Source organism: Gopherus evgoodei, unplaced genomic scaffold (assembly GCF_007399415.2).
Source record: "Gopherus evgoodei ecotype Sinaloan lineage unplaced genomic scaffold, rGopEvg1_v1.p scaffold_34_arrow_ctg1, whole genome shotgun sequence".
Lineage (NCBI taxonomy): Eukaryota > Metazoa > Chordata > Testudines > Testudinidae > Gopherus > Gopherus evgoodei.
This window is the reverse complement of record NW_022060016.1, coordinates 3,712,487-3,728,253: the sequence shown is the minus strand read 5'-3', so window position 1 is coordinate 3,728,253 and position 15,767 is coordinate 3,712,487. Positions and strand designations below refer to the sequence as shown.

The following is a 15,767-nucleotide window of genomic DNA, read 5'->3' as shown; positions in this document are numbered from 1 at the left end:
CGGGGAGGGTCAGAGGGTGCTGGGGGGGGGTGACTGGCTGGATGTTGGGGGCCATTCGCCCCTGGGAAGAGTGCAGGCCCCTATGCTGCTAGTTCAAATCACCTCAGGCCTAAGCTTGGCGGGGCAGGGGATGGCGGGTGCCATGCTTACGGAGGCTCTCAACCCCGGGGGGGGGGGCACAGCGCGCTCCGAACAAGCTTTGGGGGTGGTAACAATCGCTCGCTGCTAACACTCGCCCGTGCTCCCTGTCCGCAGCTGGGACGAGAACCCAGGAGTCCGGACTCCCCCACTTCCCCATGCTCTAACCGCTAGACATCCTGAGCCCCAGTCCCCTCCTCCTGCCACGCAGGAAGCAAGATCAGGGGGCCAAGGTGCCCTCAAGCCGGCACTCGGCGCCCGCCTTCGCCGCCAGACCATTCTTTGGACAAAATAGCCCGAGGTCTGACCTGGGGCGGGGACTGGGGGGGGAGATGCAGCCGGGCGAGATCCAGAGCTAAATCCATCCCCTGTGGCTGGGCAGCAAGCGGGGGCAGGTTGTGGCAGTCTATTAATATCAGGGAGTGTAAACACCGCGGCGGGCGGGGGGGGGCATTGTTTGGGGAAGTGGAATGGGGAGGGTCTGGCAGCCTGGCCACGCCTGGCACCACGGGACAGACGAGCCAGGAGCCGTCTCCATCTGGGGCACTGCCCCGCATGGGCAGGAATCCGGGCCGGAGCAGAACCCAGCGAGCTCAGAGCCCCACTAAACCCCCCGTAGCTCAGGCTGACAGCCAGCGCCCACTCCTCCGGCCACCCCCTCCGCGTCCCCTGAGCCCATATGCCCCTCCTGGCTGATGGCAATGCAGCAGCCCCACCCTGGGTGCCCCAAATAACCCCTCCCTGGCGCACCCCGCACACCCTCCACCCCCACAGCGACCCAAAGGCCCCTGCCAAACCCCGCACGCCCTCCACCCCCGCAGCACCCCGAAGGCTCCTGTCCCTGCCATGCCCCGCACGACCTCCACCTCCGCAGCGCCCTGAATGCCCGTCCCTGCCACGCCCCGCACGCCCCTCCACCTCCGCAGCGCCCCGAAGGCCCGTCCCTGCCATGCCCCGCACGCCCTCCACCTCCGCAGCGCCCCGAATGCCTGTCCCTGCCACGCCCCGCACGCCCTCCACCCCCGCAGCACCCCGAAGGCCCCTGTCCCTGCCATGCCCCAAATGCCTCTCCACCCCCGCAGCACCCCAAAGCCCCTGCCACACCCTACATGCCCCTCCACCCCCACAGTGCTCCAAAGGCCCTGCCATGCCCCGCATGCCTTCCACCCCCACAGCACCCCGAAGGCCCCTGTCCCTGCCACACCCCGCATGCCCTCCGCCCCCACAGCGCTCCGAAGGCCCTGCCACACCCCGCACGCCCTCCTCTCCCGCAGCACCGTGAATGCCCGTCCCTGCCATGCCCCGCATGCCCTCCACTCCTGCAGCACCTAGAATGCCCGTCCCTGCCATGCCCCACACACCCTCCACCCCCGCAGCGCCCCGAATGCCCGTCCTTGCCATGCCCCGCACACCCTCCACCCCTGCAGCGCCCTGAATGCCCGTCCTTGCCATGCCCCGCATGCCCTCCACCCCCGCAGCGCCCCGAAGGCCCTGCCACACCCCGCATGCCCTCCTCTCCCGCAGCACCGTGAATGCCCATCCCTGCCATGCCCCGCATGCCCTCCACTCCTGCAGCACCTAGAATGCCCATCCCTGCCATGCCCCACACACCCTCCACCCCCGCAGCGCCCCGAATGCCCGTCCTTGCCATGCCCCGCACACCCTCCACCCCCGCAGCGCACCGAATGCCCGTCCTTGCCATGCCCCGCATGCCCTCCACCCCCGCAGCGCCCCAAAGGCCCTGCCACACCCCGCACGCCCTCCTCTCCCACAGCACCGTGAATACCCGTCCCTGCCATGCCCTGCATGCCCTCCACTCCCGCAGCACCTAGAATGCCCGTCCCTGCCATGCCCCGCACACCCTCCACCCCCGCAGTGCCCCGAATGCCTGCCCTTGCCATGCCCCGCATGCCCTCCACCCCCGCAGCGCCCTGAATGCCCGTCCCTGCCATGCCCCACACACCCTCCACCCCCGCAGCGCCCCGAAGGCCCCTGTCCCTGCCACGCCTCAAATGCCCCTTCACCCCCAAAGGGCCCCAAAGGCCCCGCCATGCCCTGCATGCCCTCCACCCCCGCAGCGCCCCGAATGCCCATCCCTGCCATGCCCCGCACACCCTCCACCCCCGCAGCGCCCTGAATGCCCATCCCTGCCACACCCCGCACGCCCTCCACTCCCATAGCGCCTCGAAGGCCCCTCTCCCTCCCATGCCCCAAATGCCCTTCCACCCCTGAAGCGCCCCGAAGGCCCTTGCCACGCCCCTCCACCTCTGCATCACCCCGAAGGCCCCTGCCACACCCTGCACGCCCCTTCACTCCCAAAGCGCCCCAAAGCCCCTGCCATGCCCCACACGCCCCTCCACCCCCACAGCGCCCCAAAGGCCCTGCCACATCCCGCACGCCCTCCACTCCCGCAGCACCCTGAATGCCCGTCCCTGCCATGCCCCACACACCCCTCCACCCTCACAGCACCCCAAAGGCCCTGCCATGCCCTGCACGCCCCTCCACCCCCACAGCGTCCCAAAGCCCCTGCCATGCCCCGCACGCCCCTCCACCCCCGCAGCACCCTGAAGGCCTCTGCCATGCCCCACACGCCCCTCCACCCCCGCAGCACCCTGAATGCCCCTGTCCCTGCCACGCCCCACACACCCCTCCACCCCCACAGTGCCCCAAAGGCCCTGCCACGCCCCACACACCCCTCCACCCCTACAGCGTCCCAAAGCCCCTGCCATGCCCCACACGCCCCTCCACCCCCGCAGCGCCCCGAAGGCCCCTGTCCCTGCCATGCCCTGCACGCCCTCCACCCCCACAGCGCCCCGAAGGCCCCAGCCATGCCCCGCATGCGCCTCCACCCCCGCATCGCCCCAAAGACCCCTGTGTCTGCCATGCCCCGCACACCCCTCCACCCTGGTAGTGCCCAGAACGCGTCTGCCATGCCCCGCATGCCCCTCCACCTTCACAGCGCCCCAAAGCTCCTGCCACACCCCGCACGCCCCTCCACCCCCACAGCACCGCAATGGCCCTGTCATGCCCTACACACCCCTCCACCCCTGCAGCGCCCCGAAGGCCCCTGTCCCTGCCATGTCCCGCATGCCCATCCACCCCAGTAGTGCCCCGAATGCCCCTGCCACGCCCAGGGGTGGCTCTAGACATTTCGCTGCCCCAAGCAGGGCGGCATGCCACGGGGGGTGCTCTGCTGGTCGCCGGGAGGGCGGCAGGTGGCTCCGGTGGACCTCCCGCAGGCGTGACCAAAGCTGCGGGACCAGCGGACCCTCCACAAGCACACCTGCGGGAGGTCCACCGGAGCCGCCTACCGCCCTTCCGGCAACCAGCAGAGCGCCCCCCGCGGCTTGCCGCCCCAAGCACGCGCTTGGCGTGCTGGGGCCTGGAGCCGCCCCTGGCCACGCCCCACACACCCCTCCACCACCGCAGCGCCCCAAAGGCCCCTGTGTCTGCCGTGCCCCGCAGGCCCCTCCACCCTGGTAGTGCCCAGAACGCGCCTGCCACGCCCCGCACGCCCCTCCACCCCCGCAGCACCCCAAAGGCCCCTATCCTTGACATGCCCCGCACGCCCCTCCACCCCCGCAGCACCCCAAAGGCCCCTATCCTTGCCATGTCCCAAACACCCCTCCACCACCGCAGCACCCTGAAGGCCCCTGCACCCCCACAATGCCCTGAACACCCGTGTCCCTGTCATGCCCACACGCCCCTCCGTCCTCACAGTGCCCCAAATGCCCCTGTCCCTGCCACGCCCCAAATGCTCCACAGGCCGCGGCTTCCTAGCGAGATGATGAGAAAAACCTCATGGAAAAATGGAGCAGAGCCAGGAGGGGGCTGGGTCCGACCCGCTCGCTTTAGAGACACCTAACAAATCCAGTGGTTAGAAGAGGGGACTGGGAGCCAGGACTCCTGGGTTCTCTCCCCAGCTCTGGGAGAGGAATGGGGTGTAGTGGTTTTAGGACTCCTGGGTTCTATTCTCTGCTCTGTGACAGCCCCTCCCTGTGCCCCACTCTCCCGCTGGTGGCAATGAACAGGGAGGGCAGGAAGAGGAATTATGAATATCACCCCTGAGCCCTGGCGGGGATCAGGGTCCCAGCGCGCCAGGTGCTGCACAGAACCGGGAGGGGCAGAGGCCCTGCCCTGCGCGCCGAGTGCTGCCCCCACCAAGGCCTGGCACTGGGAGGAGAGCAGTGGCTAGCAACACTTTAGTGAAGACGTGGGTCTATTTTTGGACACCAGACCCCCCCCACCCCGCCCTCTCTGTGGGGGAGGAGGCAGCTTCGCGGGAGGCCTGGAGCGCTGACAGGATCCCCCCCGCCCCTTCCTCCAGCTCCTATTTCGGGTCGTGGCGGGGTTGGGAATCTGGGCTCGCTGCGATTCTCAGATTCCAGCCGGCCCGTGGCGGGGCTTGTGCCTGGAACGGAAATTCCTGCGCCTGAAACTTTCCATACACAAACTAAGGCCTGGAGGGGCTACACCCCGCCCTGCTCCCTGCCCCTGCCAGTGCACTACGGTGCCCCCCGCAGCTCCCCACGAGAGCACCACAGCACCCCCCCAGCTCCCTGCCAGTGCACCACAGCGCCCTCCATCTCCCCCTCCACCCCCGCCAGTGCACCACAGCACCCCCCCAGCTCCCTGCCAGTGCACCACAGCGCCCTCCATCTCCCCCTCCACCCCCACCAGTACACCACAGCACCCTCCATCTCCCCCTCCACCCCCACCAGTGCACCACAGCACCCCCCCAGCTCCCTGCCAGTGCACCACAGCGCCCTGCATCTCCCCCTCCACCCCCACCAGTGCACCACAGCGCCCCCCAGCTCCCCCTCCACCCCCACCAGTGCACCATAGCGCCCTCCATCTCCCCCTCCACCCCCACCAGTGCACCACAGCGCCCCCCAGCTCCCCCTCCACCCCCACCAGTGCACTACAGCACTCTCCCAGCTCCCCACCAGTGCACCACAGCACCCCACCAGCTCCCCGCCAGTGCACCACAGCGCCCTCCATCTCCCCCTCCACCCCCACGAGTGCACCACAGCGCCCTCCATCTCCCCCTCCACCCCCACGAGTGCACCACAGCGCCCTCCCCAGCTCCCCCTCCACCCCCACTAGTGCACCACAGCATCCTCCATTTCCCCCTCCACCCCCATCAGTGCACCACAGCACCCCCCTGCTCCCCGCCGGTGCAACACAGCGCCCTCCAGCTCCCCCTCCACCCCCACTAGTGCACCACAGCATCCTCCATTTCCCCCTCCACCCCCATCAGTGCACCACAGCACCCCCCTGCTCCCCGCCAGTGCAACACAGCATCCTCCATCTCCCCCTCCACCCCCACCAGTGCACCACAGCACCCCCCCGCTCCCCGCCAGTGCACCACAGCGCCCTCCATCTCCCCCTCCACCCCCACCAGTACATCACAGCGCCCCCCAGCTCCTCCTCCACCCCCACCAGTGCACCACAGCACCCCCCCGCTCCCCGCCAGTGCAGCACAGCGCCCTCCATCTCCCCCTCCACCCCCACCAGTGCACCACAGTGCCCCTCCAGCTCCCCCTCCACCCCCTGCTCCCTGACCCCACCAATGTACCACAGCGTCCCCCAGCTCCCCCTCCACCCCCACCAGTGCACGAGAGTGCCCCCAGCCCCCCATTGCACCACAGCATCCCCCCAGCTCCCCGTCCAACCCCTGCTCTCTGCCCCCACTAGTGCACCACAGCGCCCCCCAGCTCCCCCTCCACCCCCACCAGTACATCACAGCGCCCCCCAGCTCCCCGTCCACCCCCACCAGTGCATCACAGCGCTCAGCCAGCTCCCCCTCCACCCCCTGCTCCCTGCCCCCACCAATGTACCACAGCGTCCCCCCAGCCCCCCCACCAATGTACCACAGCGCCCCCCCAGCTCCCCCTCCACCCCCACCAGTGCATCACAGCGCCGCCCCAGCTCCCTGCCTCCACCAGTGCACTACGCCTCACCAGCCCCCCTGCACCCTCACCAGTGCATGACAGCGCCCCCCAGCTCCCTCTCCACTTCCTGCTCCCTTTCCCTGTCCCCAGCTGTGCTGCTCCAGAAGTTCTCCAGGATCCCCCAAGAGATGATGGAGCCACTGACTATTCTAACCACACTCTGGCCCCCAGGCAGTGGGGTCAGCCCTGGGCCTGGTGACCGGAGCCCGGAGAACTGGGAAGTAGGGGGGAGAATTGATTCTACAGCAAGAGATCTAGTCAGGGCCCGACCAGAGCGCTAGTTAGATCATGCTCCCCTTCCAGCGCTGAGACAGAACCCAGAAGTCCTGGCTCCCAGCCCCCTGCTCTAGCCACTAGACACCACTCCGCTCCCAGAGCCAGAGGTACAATCCAGGAGTCCTGGATCCCAGCTCCCCCCCTGCTCTAACCACTGAGCCCTACTGCAGCATGGTAAAATTCATGGCCTGTCCTCCCTTCACTGGGAAGACAAATCAGCCCCAGCCTCTCCCAGCAGGGGGCGCTGTGGGGAGCGGGGCAGGAGCTGGCTGTGGGGGGGAGCTCCTGGCTACTCCAGCCCCGGCCTCTCCCAGCAGGGGGTGCTGTGGGGAGCAGGGCAGGAGCTCCCTGTGGGGGGAGCTCCCAGCTACTCTACTCCCGGCCTCTCCCAGCAGGGGGTGCTGTGGGGAGCGGGGCAGGAGCTGGCTGTGGGGGGAGCTCCTGGCTACTCCAGCCCCAGCCTCTCCCACCAGGGGGCGCTGTGGGGAGCAGGGCAGGAGCTCCCTGTGGGGGGAGCTCCCAGCTACTCCACTCCCGGCCTCTCCCAGCAGGGGGTGCTGTGGGGAGCGGGGCAGGAGCTGGCTGTGGGGGGAGCTCCCGGCTACTCCAGCCCCAGCCTCTCCCAGAAGGGGGTGCTGTGGGGAGCAGGGCAGGAGCCGTCTGTGTGGGGAGCTCCTGGCTACTCCAGCCCCAGCCTCTCCCAGCAGGGGGCGCTGTGTGGGGCAGGGCATTGCTCTGATATTAAGGCCGCTGGAGCCCGCTCCCCTGAGCTGGGCTTTGCTGGCTCCTCGTAAGCAGCAGGGCCGGGACCTGTGTTTAGCCTGGCACTGAGCTCCCAGCGCAGAGCAAGGGGGGTGGGGGAGGCAGTGGCGAGAGCAGCCGGCCTTTTATGGCATTGCACAAACTCCCAGCACGCAGACAACAAATCCCCCTGCGACAGCACGTGGCGCAGGCCAGGCCCAGGGGCAGGGGCGGCTCTGCCAGCTTGTCCACATAAGGAGCGGATCCAGTGGGCCTGGCGGAGCGGCCAGCAGCCACTGCCAAACCCAGTGTCTTCCCGCCGGGATCCCACTCGGGGACGAGGCTGGCAGGAGCGAATGAAGGTGGGGGCCTTCCGGCTCTGGTGCTGTGAACTTCCAGGCAGCAATGCCCTACTGAGCCCCCAGCGCTGCGGGCTTCCCCCAGCACTGGCCAACTGGGATCCCCAGCGCGCAGTCTTCCCCCTGGCATTGGCCAACTGGGACCCCTGGTGCTGCGGGCTTCCCCATAGCAGTGCCCCATCAGCACAGAGCTGGGGGGCTCCAGCGCTGCGAGCTTCGCCACAGCAGTGCCCCATCAACAGCACATGGGGTGAATCACCCCTGGCCAGCTGGGTTCGGAAGGGAACCCACCACCCTGGGGCACAGATGGCCAGAGGCCCAAAGACTGGCCATTTCCCAGTTGGGGATGAGGTTGGAGGGAGGGGTTTGGTGGGTCCCCACCCTGCCAACAAGCCCCAGCTTAGCCCCATAAGGGCTCCCCCTAGAGGAGGGAGAGGGAAGCTCAGCCTGTGGCCTGTTTCGGCATTGGCATCTCCGGGGAACCAGTGGCAGGTGCTCATGAAAGCTCCCCGGTAACCCCATTTCACCGCCTCTCACTTCCACACTGCAGCGCTGAGTGGCTGTTACACAGCTGCTGTGCCCCACACCAGAGGTGGCTGCAATTTTCATTCCTTGAACACCTTCTGCCTGAGTGCCAGTCCTGTCCCATAATCCTGAGAGCAGGGATAATGTCTTGGGTGCTTTGAAGTCTCCACGCCGGAGGGACTCAACAGAGAACGGAGCAATGCCAGCAGCCTGTGGGTACAACCTGTGCCCCTTCTCCTGGCTCTCTCAGCTGCCTCCAGGGACTCCATCACTGCCTGGCCAGGATGCCAACCCCCGGGGACATGGGCTTGGCTCTGCCCAGACTCCCCCCCTCCCTGGGACAGCTGGCATGCCTGTGCCATGAGGCTCCATCCAGGCTGAACAATAGCAGCTGTGTGATGCTAATGGGGGTCTGGAATGCACCAGGCCTGGCTGGGAGGGGGGGCGGGGGAAGGCCAGGGGTTGGGGAGGAGGGAGCAAGGCAGAGAGAGCAAAGCAAGGGGCACAAGAGAGAGTTTGGGGGGGGGCAGCTGGCCTTGAAACTTCAGAAAACTTTGGGGGTCAATTTGGGTGGAGATCTGCAAGCTAGTGTTTTGGGGGAACCCCAGGGCTGGGCTAGCAGGGGGCTGCGGGTCGGGAGTGAAGGGCACCGGCAGAGCTGGGGGTAGGGGGGAGCACAGGATAGGGACAGCAGGGGGCTGGCCCTCAGACTATGAGTCTTTTCCTTTCCAAGACATCACCTGACAGTTGCAAGACTCCTCCACTTCAGAAGACAACGCCCCTGTTACCCCCCAGTCCAGCCCCCACCCCAGCCCCGCTATTCCAGCCCTCCGCCCGAGCTCCTGGGCCTACATCCTGCCTTGTGGCTGGGGGGTGAGGATTCCCAGCCCATGGATTGCACGGCACATGTCCAGGACTCCTGGGTTCTCTGGTTGTCACGTGGCCTCTCTGGGCCTCCTCATCCGCATTTCGAAGCCAGGGCCCCCCGCCCGCCCAGCTCTGCAAGGGGCTAGGAGAACACATCAGACAATTCTCCTTATTGGAGCAACCGCCGGAGCCAGAGCCCAGCCCTTACCCAGGGACACAGGAGCCGGACGCTAAACTTTCCCAGCTGGAAGCACGCTGCCCCGCTCCCCTCCTGGCTCCCACTCCCCCTGCTCTAACCACTAGGCCCCACTCCCATCCCAGAGCTGGGCAGGGAACCCAGGAGTCCTGGCTCCCAGCTCCTCTCCTGGCCTAACCCCTGGGTCTGCCCCGGGGGGGGGGGGGTGGAGGGAGCATAACTGCTGCCAGGTGGGTGGGACCACCCCTTCTGCCCACAGCATGTTCCTCTTGGCGGAGCACTTGGTCAGGGACCTGCCTGGTACCTGCTGCAGGCAGCTCCTTTGAACCAGCCTGTTCCCTGCCCGCCAGAGACAGAGCCAAGGAGGGGCAGGGAGAGGGAGGTCTAGAGAATTATGGGCACTCCCTGCCTTAGGCAAGCTCCTCCCCCAAAAACTCCACCCTGCCCAGGAACAGAACCCTGGGGTCCTTCCCCTGCTGCCCCCCCGAGGTGGCGACCTCCCCTGACGTCAGTAATGAACCTTCCTTGCCCTCCCTATTCATTGCCACTGGAGGGAAAGTAAGTCACAGAGAGGGGAAGGGACTTGACTATGGGCTGTGGCAGAGCAGAGTCCTGGCTCCCAGCCCCCTCCTCTAACCACTAGACCCCACTCTCCTCCCAGAGCCCTCAGCGCCAGCCAGTGGTCTTGGCCCGGCAGCCCCCTCTTCACCCCCTGGGAGCGTCGGACACTGACTGGGCAGCAGGCTCGAGAGAGGCCTGGATTTGAAGCTCCCCCCGAGCAGGTGCTGTCCCCCCCTGCCAAGGGAACCGCACTCCGTGAGGCTCCATCTCCATGGGCCAGGCGGGGGCTGGAAGCTCACAGGCCAACTCTGAACTGGGCTGAGTCCAACAAACTCACTTCACATGTGGGGGATGGGGGGGGATCGGCAAGGGGCAGGTTTTGGTTATTGGAGGCCAGATTGGAACTGCCGGGGGGACCCCTCCCCTGACACCCAGCGGCCGCCTGTCCGATCTGGTGATACCAGGCTGGAGCCCCCCTCACTCCGCAGCATGGATCCCACAGGCTTCCTGCCCTGCCCTGAGCCCCATCCCACTCATAAGGCGGAATCATCTGTGGGGCTTGGGGCTCCGGCCCACGATATAGGCTTCAGGCTAACCAGAACTTCCACACACCCCCAACCCAGACCCCCAAGAAAGCTCGGATCTGCAACACCCAGGTGTCCCCCTACCAGACCCACCCCAGCCTGGACCCCTCGTCACTGGGCACCCGTCGCTGATTTCACTGGGGGGGTATCTTGATACAGACCCCCTGGCCCTGAGGGACTCGCCCCACACCTGGCAGCCTTCTCCCCAGTACCCGAGCCATTTGCTCTTCACTGGGGGGCCCACTGTTCTCAGGAGCTGAGGGGGCAGGGTCAGCGAGGTCATGCCCCGGTTCCCCCCACCTCAGTGAATTGCCCAGTGCCCTGGGCCTGCGCGAGTGACTCATCGGCTCTCCTCCGTAAGTGGGCTGCCCTGGGGGGCAGGGCAGGTTTATCTTTGTTCCTGGCCCACCCTGGGCCAGGCCGTTAGGGGGCTTTGAGGAGATGCCAAGGAAAATGCTGCCAACAATGTGAGACCCCTCCTGCCCTCCCAAACTCATGACACTGCCCGGCCACCAGCCCCAGCTCCCCATGGGCTTCCAGGCACCCCCAACTCATCACAGCACCACGCCCCCCTGCATCATCACCCCACCAAGCTGCATGCCCCCTGATATGCCACCCTGGCCAGGGAGGGACCCAGGTATCCGGGGCGTAAGGGGGGGCGGCCAGGGAGGGACTCGGATGTCCGGGGCGTGAGGAGGCACGGCCGGGGAGGGACCCGGGTGTCCGAGGAGTGAGGTGGGGTGGCCGGGGAGGGTCCCAGGTGTCCGGGGCGTGAAGGGGGGGGTGACCAGGGAGGGACCCAGGTGTCCGGGGCGTGAGGGGGGGCGGCCAGGGAGGGACCTAGGTGTCCGGGGCGTGAGGGGGGGCGGCCAGGGAGGGTCCCAGGTGTCCGGGGCGTGAAGGGGGGGTGACCAGGGAGGGACCCAGGTGTCCGGGGCGTGAGGGGGGGCGGCCAGGGAGGGACCCAGGTGTCCGGGGCGTGGGGCGCTGCCGGGGAGGGACCCAAGTGTCCGGGGCGTGGGGCGCGTCCGGGGAGGGACCCGGGTGTCCGGGGCGTGGGAGGGCGCGTCCGGGGAGGGACCCCGGCGTCCGGCGGGCTCACCCCAGCGCAGGAACTCCGCGATGTATTTCTCGTGGGCCAGGGGCGAGGCGCCCAGCTCGTGGGAGACGCAGAGCAGCAGGTCCAGCAGCGTGTCCAGCCCCAGGAAGCTCCGGTCCAGCGCCAGAGCCTCCAGCTGCTTCAGTCGCACCTCGGCGGACATCGCGGGCGCTCGTGGGGTGGGGGGCAGGGCGGGGACACGGACGCGAGCCCGGCGGGTCCCCCCGCGCGTGGGTCGGCAGAGCCCTTTCCCCCTCCCTCACATCCAGCCACGCGCGCCGAAGCCACGGGGATGGGCGCCCGGCTCAGCGCCCCCTGGCCCGGATCGGGCTCATCGCAGCCCCCGGCCGGCCCCGGGCCCCGCGCGGCTCCCCGAACCTCCCCGGCCTGGCCTGCGGCTCCCTGCGCCCTGCCCCGGGCTGGCAGCGCAGCGGACGGAGCCGCCCGGGCCAGGGGGCGGGGGCTGGCGGGGCCGCACCCACTGTCCATGTACAGCTCCCGGGGCGGGGGGCGGGCGCTTAACCCCTTCCCTGCCGCCGCGCCCGCTCCCGGAGCGGAGCCAGCCGTCCCCCACGCCACGGAGCCAGCCCGTCTGTGTCCGTCCAGCCATCCCCGGCCACAGCTCTCTGCCCGCCCGCCTATACACCCGTCCGTCCGTCCGCATCTATCCGTCCACCCATCCATCCATCCCCGGCCACAGCTCTCTGCCCGCCTATACCCCCGTCCGTCCGTCCGCATCTATCCATCCACCCATCCAGCCATCCCCGGCCACAGCTCTCTGCCTGCCCGCCTATACACCCGTCCGTCGTCCGCATCTATCCATCCAGCCATCCCCGACCACAGCTCTCTGCCCGCCTGCCCGCCTATACACCCATCCGTCCGTCCGCTTCTATCCGTCCACCCATCCAGCCATCCCCGGCCACAGCTCTCTGCCTGCCCGCCTAGACACCCGTCCGTCCGTCCGCATCTATCCATCCAGCCACCCCCGGCCACAGCTCTCTGCCCGCCCGCCTATACACCCGTCCGTCCGTCCGCATAAATCCGTCCAGCCATCCATCCATCCCCGGCCACAGCTCTCTGCCCGCCCGCCTATACACCCGTCCGTCCGTCCGCTTCTATCCGTCCACCCATCCAGCCATCCCCGGCCACAGCTTTCTGCCCGCCTGCCCGCCTATACACCCGTCCGTCCGTCCGCATCTATCCATCCAGCCATCCCCGGCCACAGCTCTCTGCCCGCCCGCCTATACACCCGTCCGTCCGTCCGCATAAATCCGTCCAGCCATCCATCCATCCCCGGCCACAGCTCTCTGCCCGCCCGCCTATACACCCGTCCGTCCGTCCGCATAAATCCGTCCAGCCATCCCCGGCCACAGCTCTCTGCCCGCCCGCCTATACACCCGTCCGTCCGTCCGCATAAATCCATCCAGCCATCCCCGGCCACAGCTCTCTGCCCGCCCGCCTATACACCCGTCCGTCCGTCCGCATCTATCCGTCCACCCATCCCTGGCACAGCTCTCTGCCCGCCCGCCTGTACACCCGTCCGTCCGTCCGCATCTATCCATCCAGCCATCCCCGGCCACAGCTCTCTGCCCGCCTGCCCGCCTATACACCCGTCCGTCCGTCCGTCCGCATCTATCCATCCAGCCATCCCCGGCCACAGCTCTCTGCCCGCCTGCCTATACACCCGTCCGTCCGTCCGCATCTATCCATCCAGCCATCCCCGGCCACAGCTCTCTGCCCGCCCGCCTATACACCCGTCCGTCCGTCCGCATCTATCCGTCCACCCATCCATCCATCCCCGGCCACAGCTCTCTGCCCGCCTGCCTATACACCCGTCCGTCCGTCCGCATCTATCCGTCCACCCATCCATCCATTCATCCCCGGCCACAGCTCTCTGCCCGCCTGCCTGCCTATACACCCGTCCGTCCGTCCGTCCGCATCTATCCATCCAGCCATCCCCGGCCACAGCTCTCTGCCCGCCCGCCTATACACCCGTCCGTCCGTCCGCATAAATCCGTCCACCCATCCATCCATCCATCCCCGGCCACAGCTCTCTGCCCGCCTGCCTATACACCCGTGCGTCCGTCCGCATCTATCCGTCCACCCATCCATCCATCCCCGGCCACAGCTCTCTGCCCGCCTGCCTATACACCCGTCCGTCCGTCCGCATCTATCCATCCAGCCATCCCCGGCCACAGCTCTCTGCCCGCCCGCCTATACACCCGTCCGTCCGTCCGCATCTATCCGTCCACCCATCCCCGGCCACAGCTCTCTGCCCGCCTGCCCGCCTATACACCCGTCCGTCCGTCCGCATCTATCCATTCACCCACCCACCGGCACAGCTCTCTGCCCGCCTGCCCGCCTATACACCCGTCCGTCCGTCCGCATCTATCCATTCACCCACCCACCGGCACAGCTCTCTGCCCGCCTGCCTATACACCCGTCCGTCCGTCCATCCGTCCGCATCTATCCACCCATCCCCGGGCACAGCTCTCTGCCCCCCTATTCACCCGTCCTCCCGTCCATCCACCAGCATCTATCCATCCATCCACCCATCCATTCATCCCCGGCCACAGCTCTCTGCCCACCTGCCCGCCTATAACCCGTCCGTCCGTCCGCATCTATCCACCCATCCCCGGACACGGCGCTCTGTCCGCCTCCCTATGCACCCATCCTCCCATCCGTCCGTCCGTCCGCATCTATCCACCCATTCCCGGGCACAGCTCTCTGCCTGCCTGCTTACCCGTCCTCCAGTCCACCTCTCCCCGTTCCCCCCATTACCATCCACCCGTCTGTCTGTCCGTCCGCATCTGTCCATCCATCCCCCCATCCAACCCTGGACACAGCTGTCTGTCCGCCTCCCTACACACCCATCCTCCCGTCCGTCCGTCCGCATCTATTCACCCACCCCAGACACAGCTGTCCATCCGCCCCCGCCCCCATACACCTATCCACCCGTCTGTCTGTCCACCCGTGTATCGGTCTATCTATCCATCCGTTCATCCTCATATAAACCCATCTATCCACCTGCACACACCTATCCATCCATCCATCCCCAAACACCGCCCACCCGTCTGTCCATCCCCATATACACTCGTCTATTCCATCCATCCCCAGACACCCCAACTATCTACCTACCTAATACATCTATCTATCTATCTCATACACCCCCTGCTCTCTCTTTCTATCCCCATACACCAATCTATCTAATCTATCCATCTATCCATCACCTCTGTCTAATCTATCTATCCCCATACACCCCAACTATCTATCTATCTATCTATCCCCACGCCACCCTCATGCTTTTATCCAGCTGGTTAACCCTTCACCTGCTCTCCATTAACCCTTCAGGGCTCCATTCCCCCCTGCCACCCCCGCGTGGTGGTGACCCCTCAGTGGAGCGAGGGCAGAGTGGGCAGGTGGGTGGCATTAAGAGGGCAGTGCCCGGGTCCCTCTGTGTGGTCGGGCAGTGTTAATTCCTCCCGGCTGTACACAACTGAATAGGGATGGGGTGGAGGGAGGTGGGAAGGAGAAATGATACTGCGCTATGGAATAGAACCCAGCAGACCTGGCTCCCACGCCCCCCCCCCCGCTCTAACCACTAGACATCACTCCCCTCACAGAGCTGGGAATAGAACCCAGGAATCCTGGCTCCCAGCCCCCCTGTTCTAACCACTAGGCTCCATCCCCTCCCAAAAGTGGCGATAGAAGCCCGGAGGGAGGCGGTTTGGAGAGTTAGGCTGGAGTTAGGTCTGTCACCGCTGGCAGTGCCCAGCACCAGCCACTTCAGAGGAAGGTGAAAAAACAGCTCTAGTGGGCAGTGCTTGGAGAACTGGCCCAAGGGACGTTACCTGCAACCCCGCCCCCAGCTCAGTGATGGGCCCTTCTCTTATTAACCCACTGGAGTGTCGCTCTGTATGTCACATAAACAGCCGCTCCTTGTTTTGGAGCCTGAACCGCTCAGGGGGGCTCCCTGATATCCAGTGGCTGTGAGTTCCACAGGCCCACTGCATAATCAAGTCTTTTCCTTGTATCATTTCCCTTCAACGTTGCCACGCGCCCCTCATCCTTGTGTTGTGGCTCATATCGCAGCACCTTTCTCTGCCCCACACCTTAGTCCACTCCTGCCCTCCCCTCTTACCCACCTCTGCCTTAAACAGCCACAGACCCACGGGCCGTGCCGGACTGGATCTGATCCCAGCTCCCTCTACCCTGGGAACCTGCCTCCAACAGCGGCTGGCTCCAGATGGAGACGCAAAACAGCCTCTTCGACCCGGGTAGCCAGAGCTTACCTGAGCCTGAAGCATGAGGCTTTTACCTCCCTTCCAAAAACTGTTAGCAGTCATTGTTAGAACTGGCAACACAGTCGGGATCCATCTTCCTGCTTGGAATCTTGTGAAGCACTTGGCCTCAGCGATTTCATGGGTCCTGGAGTTCCACAGGCTAATCGCGTCTTTCCTTTCATTG

The 15,767-nt window shown here is 66.5% G+C and overlaps 1 protein-coding gene across 8 annotated transcripts in view; it reads right to left on the bottom strand.

Annotated features, from left to right (window-relative positions):
- Nucleotides 1–11,622, bottom strand: part of DMPK (DM1 protein kinase) — a 36,404-nt gene extending 24,782 nt beyond the window's left edge. For 4 of the 8 annotated variants that reach the window (XM_030544573.1, XM_030544578.1, XM_030544577.1 and 1 more), the window contains exon 1: nucleotides 11,304–11,621. In XM_030544573.1, coding sequence (XP_030400433.1) covers nucleotides 11,304–11,463 — 160 coding nt within the window. In that variant the 5' untranslated portion in view covers nucleotides 11,464–11,621. Of the gene's footprint in view, nucleotides 1–11,303 lie in introns of all 8 variants that reach the window. The other 4 variants (XM_030544571.1, XM_030544572.1, XM_030544574.1 and 1 more) reach the window with 2 other exon arrangements.
- Nucleotides 11,623–15,767: the final 4,145 nt, after the last annotated feature.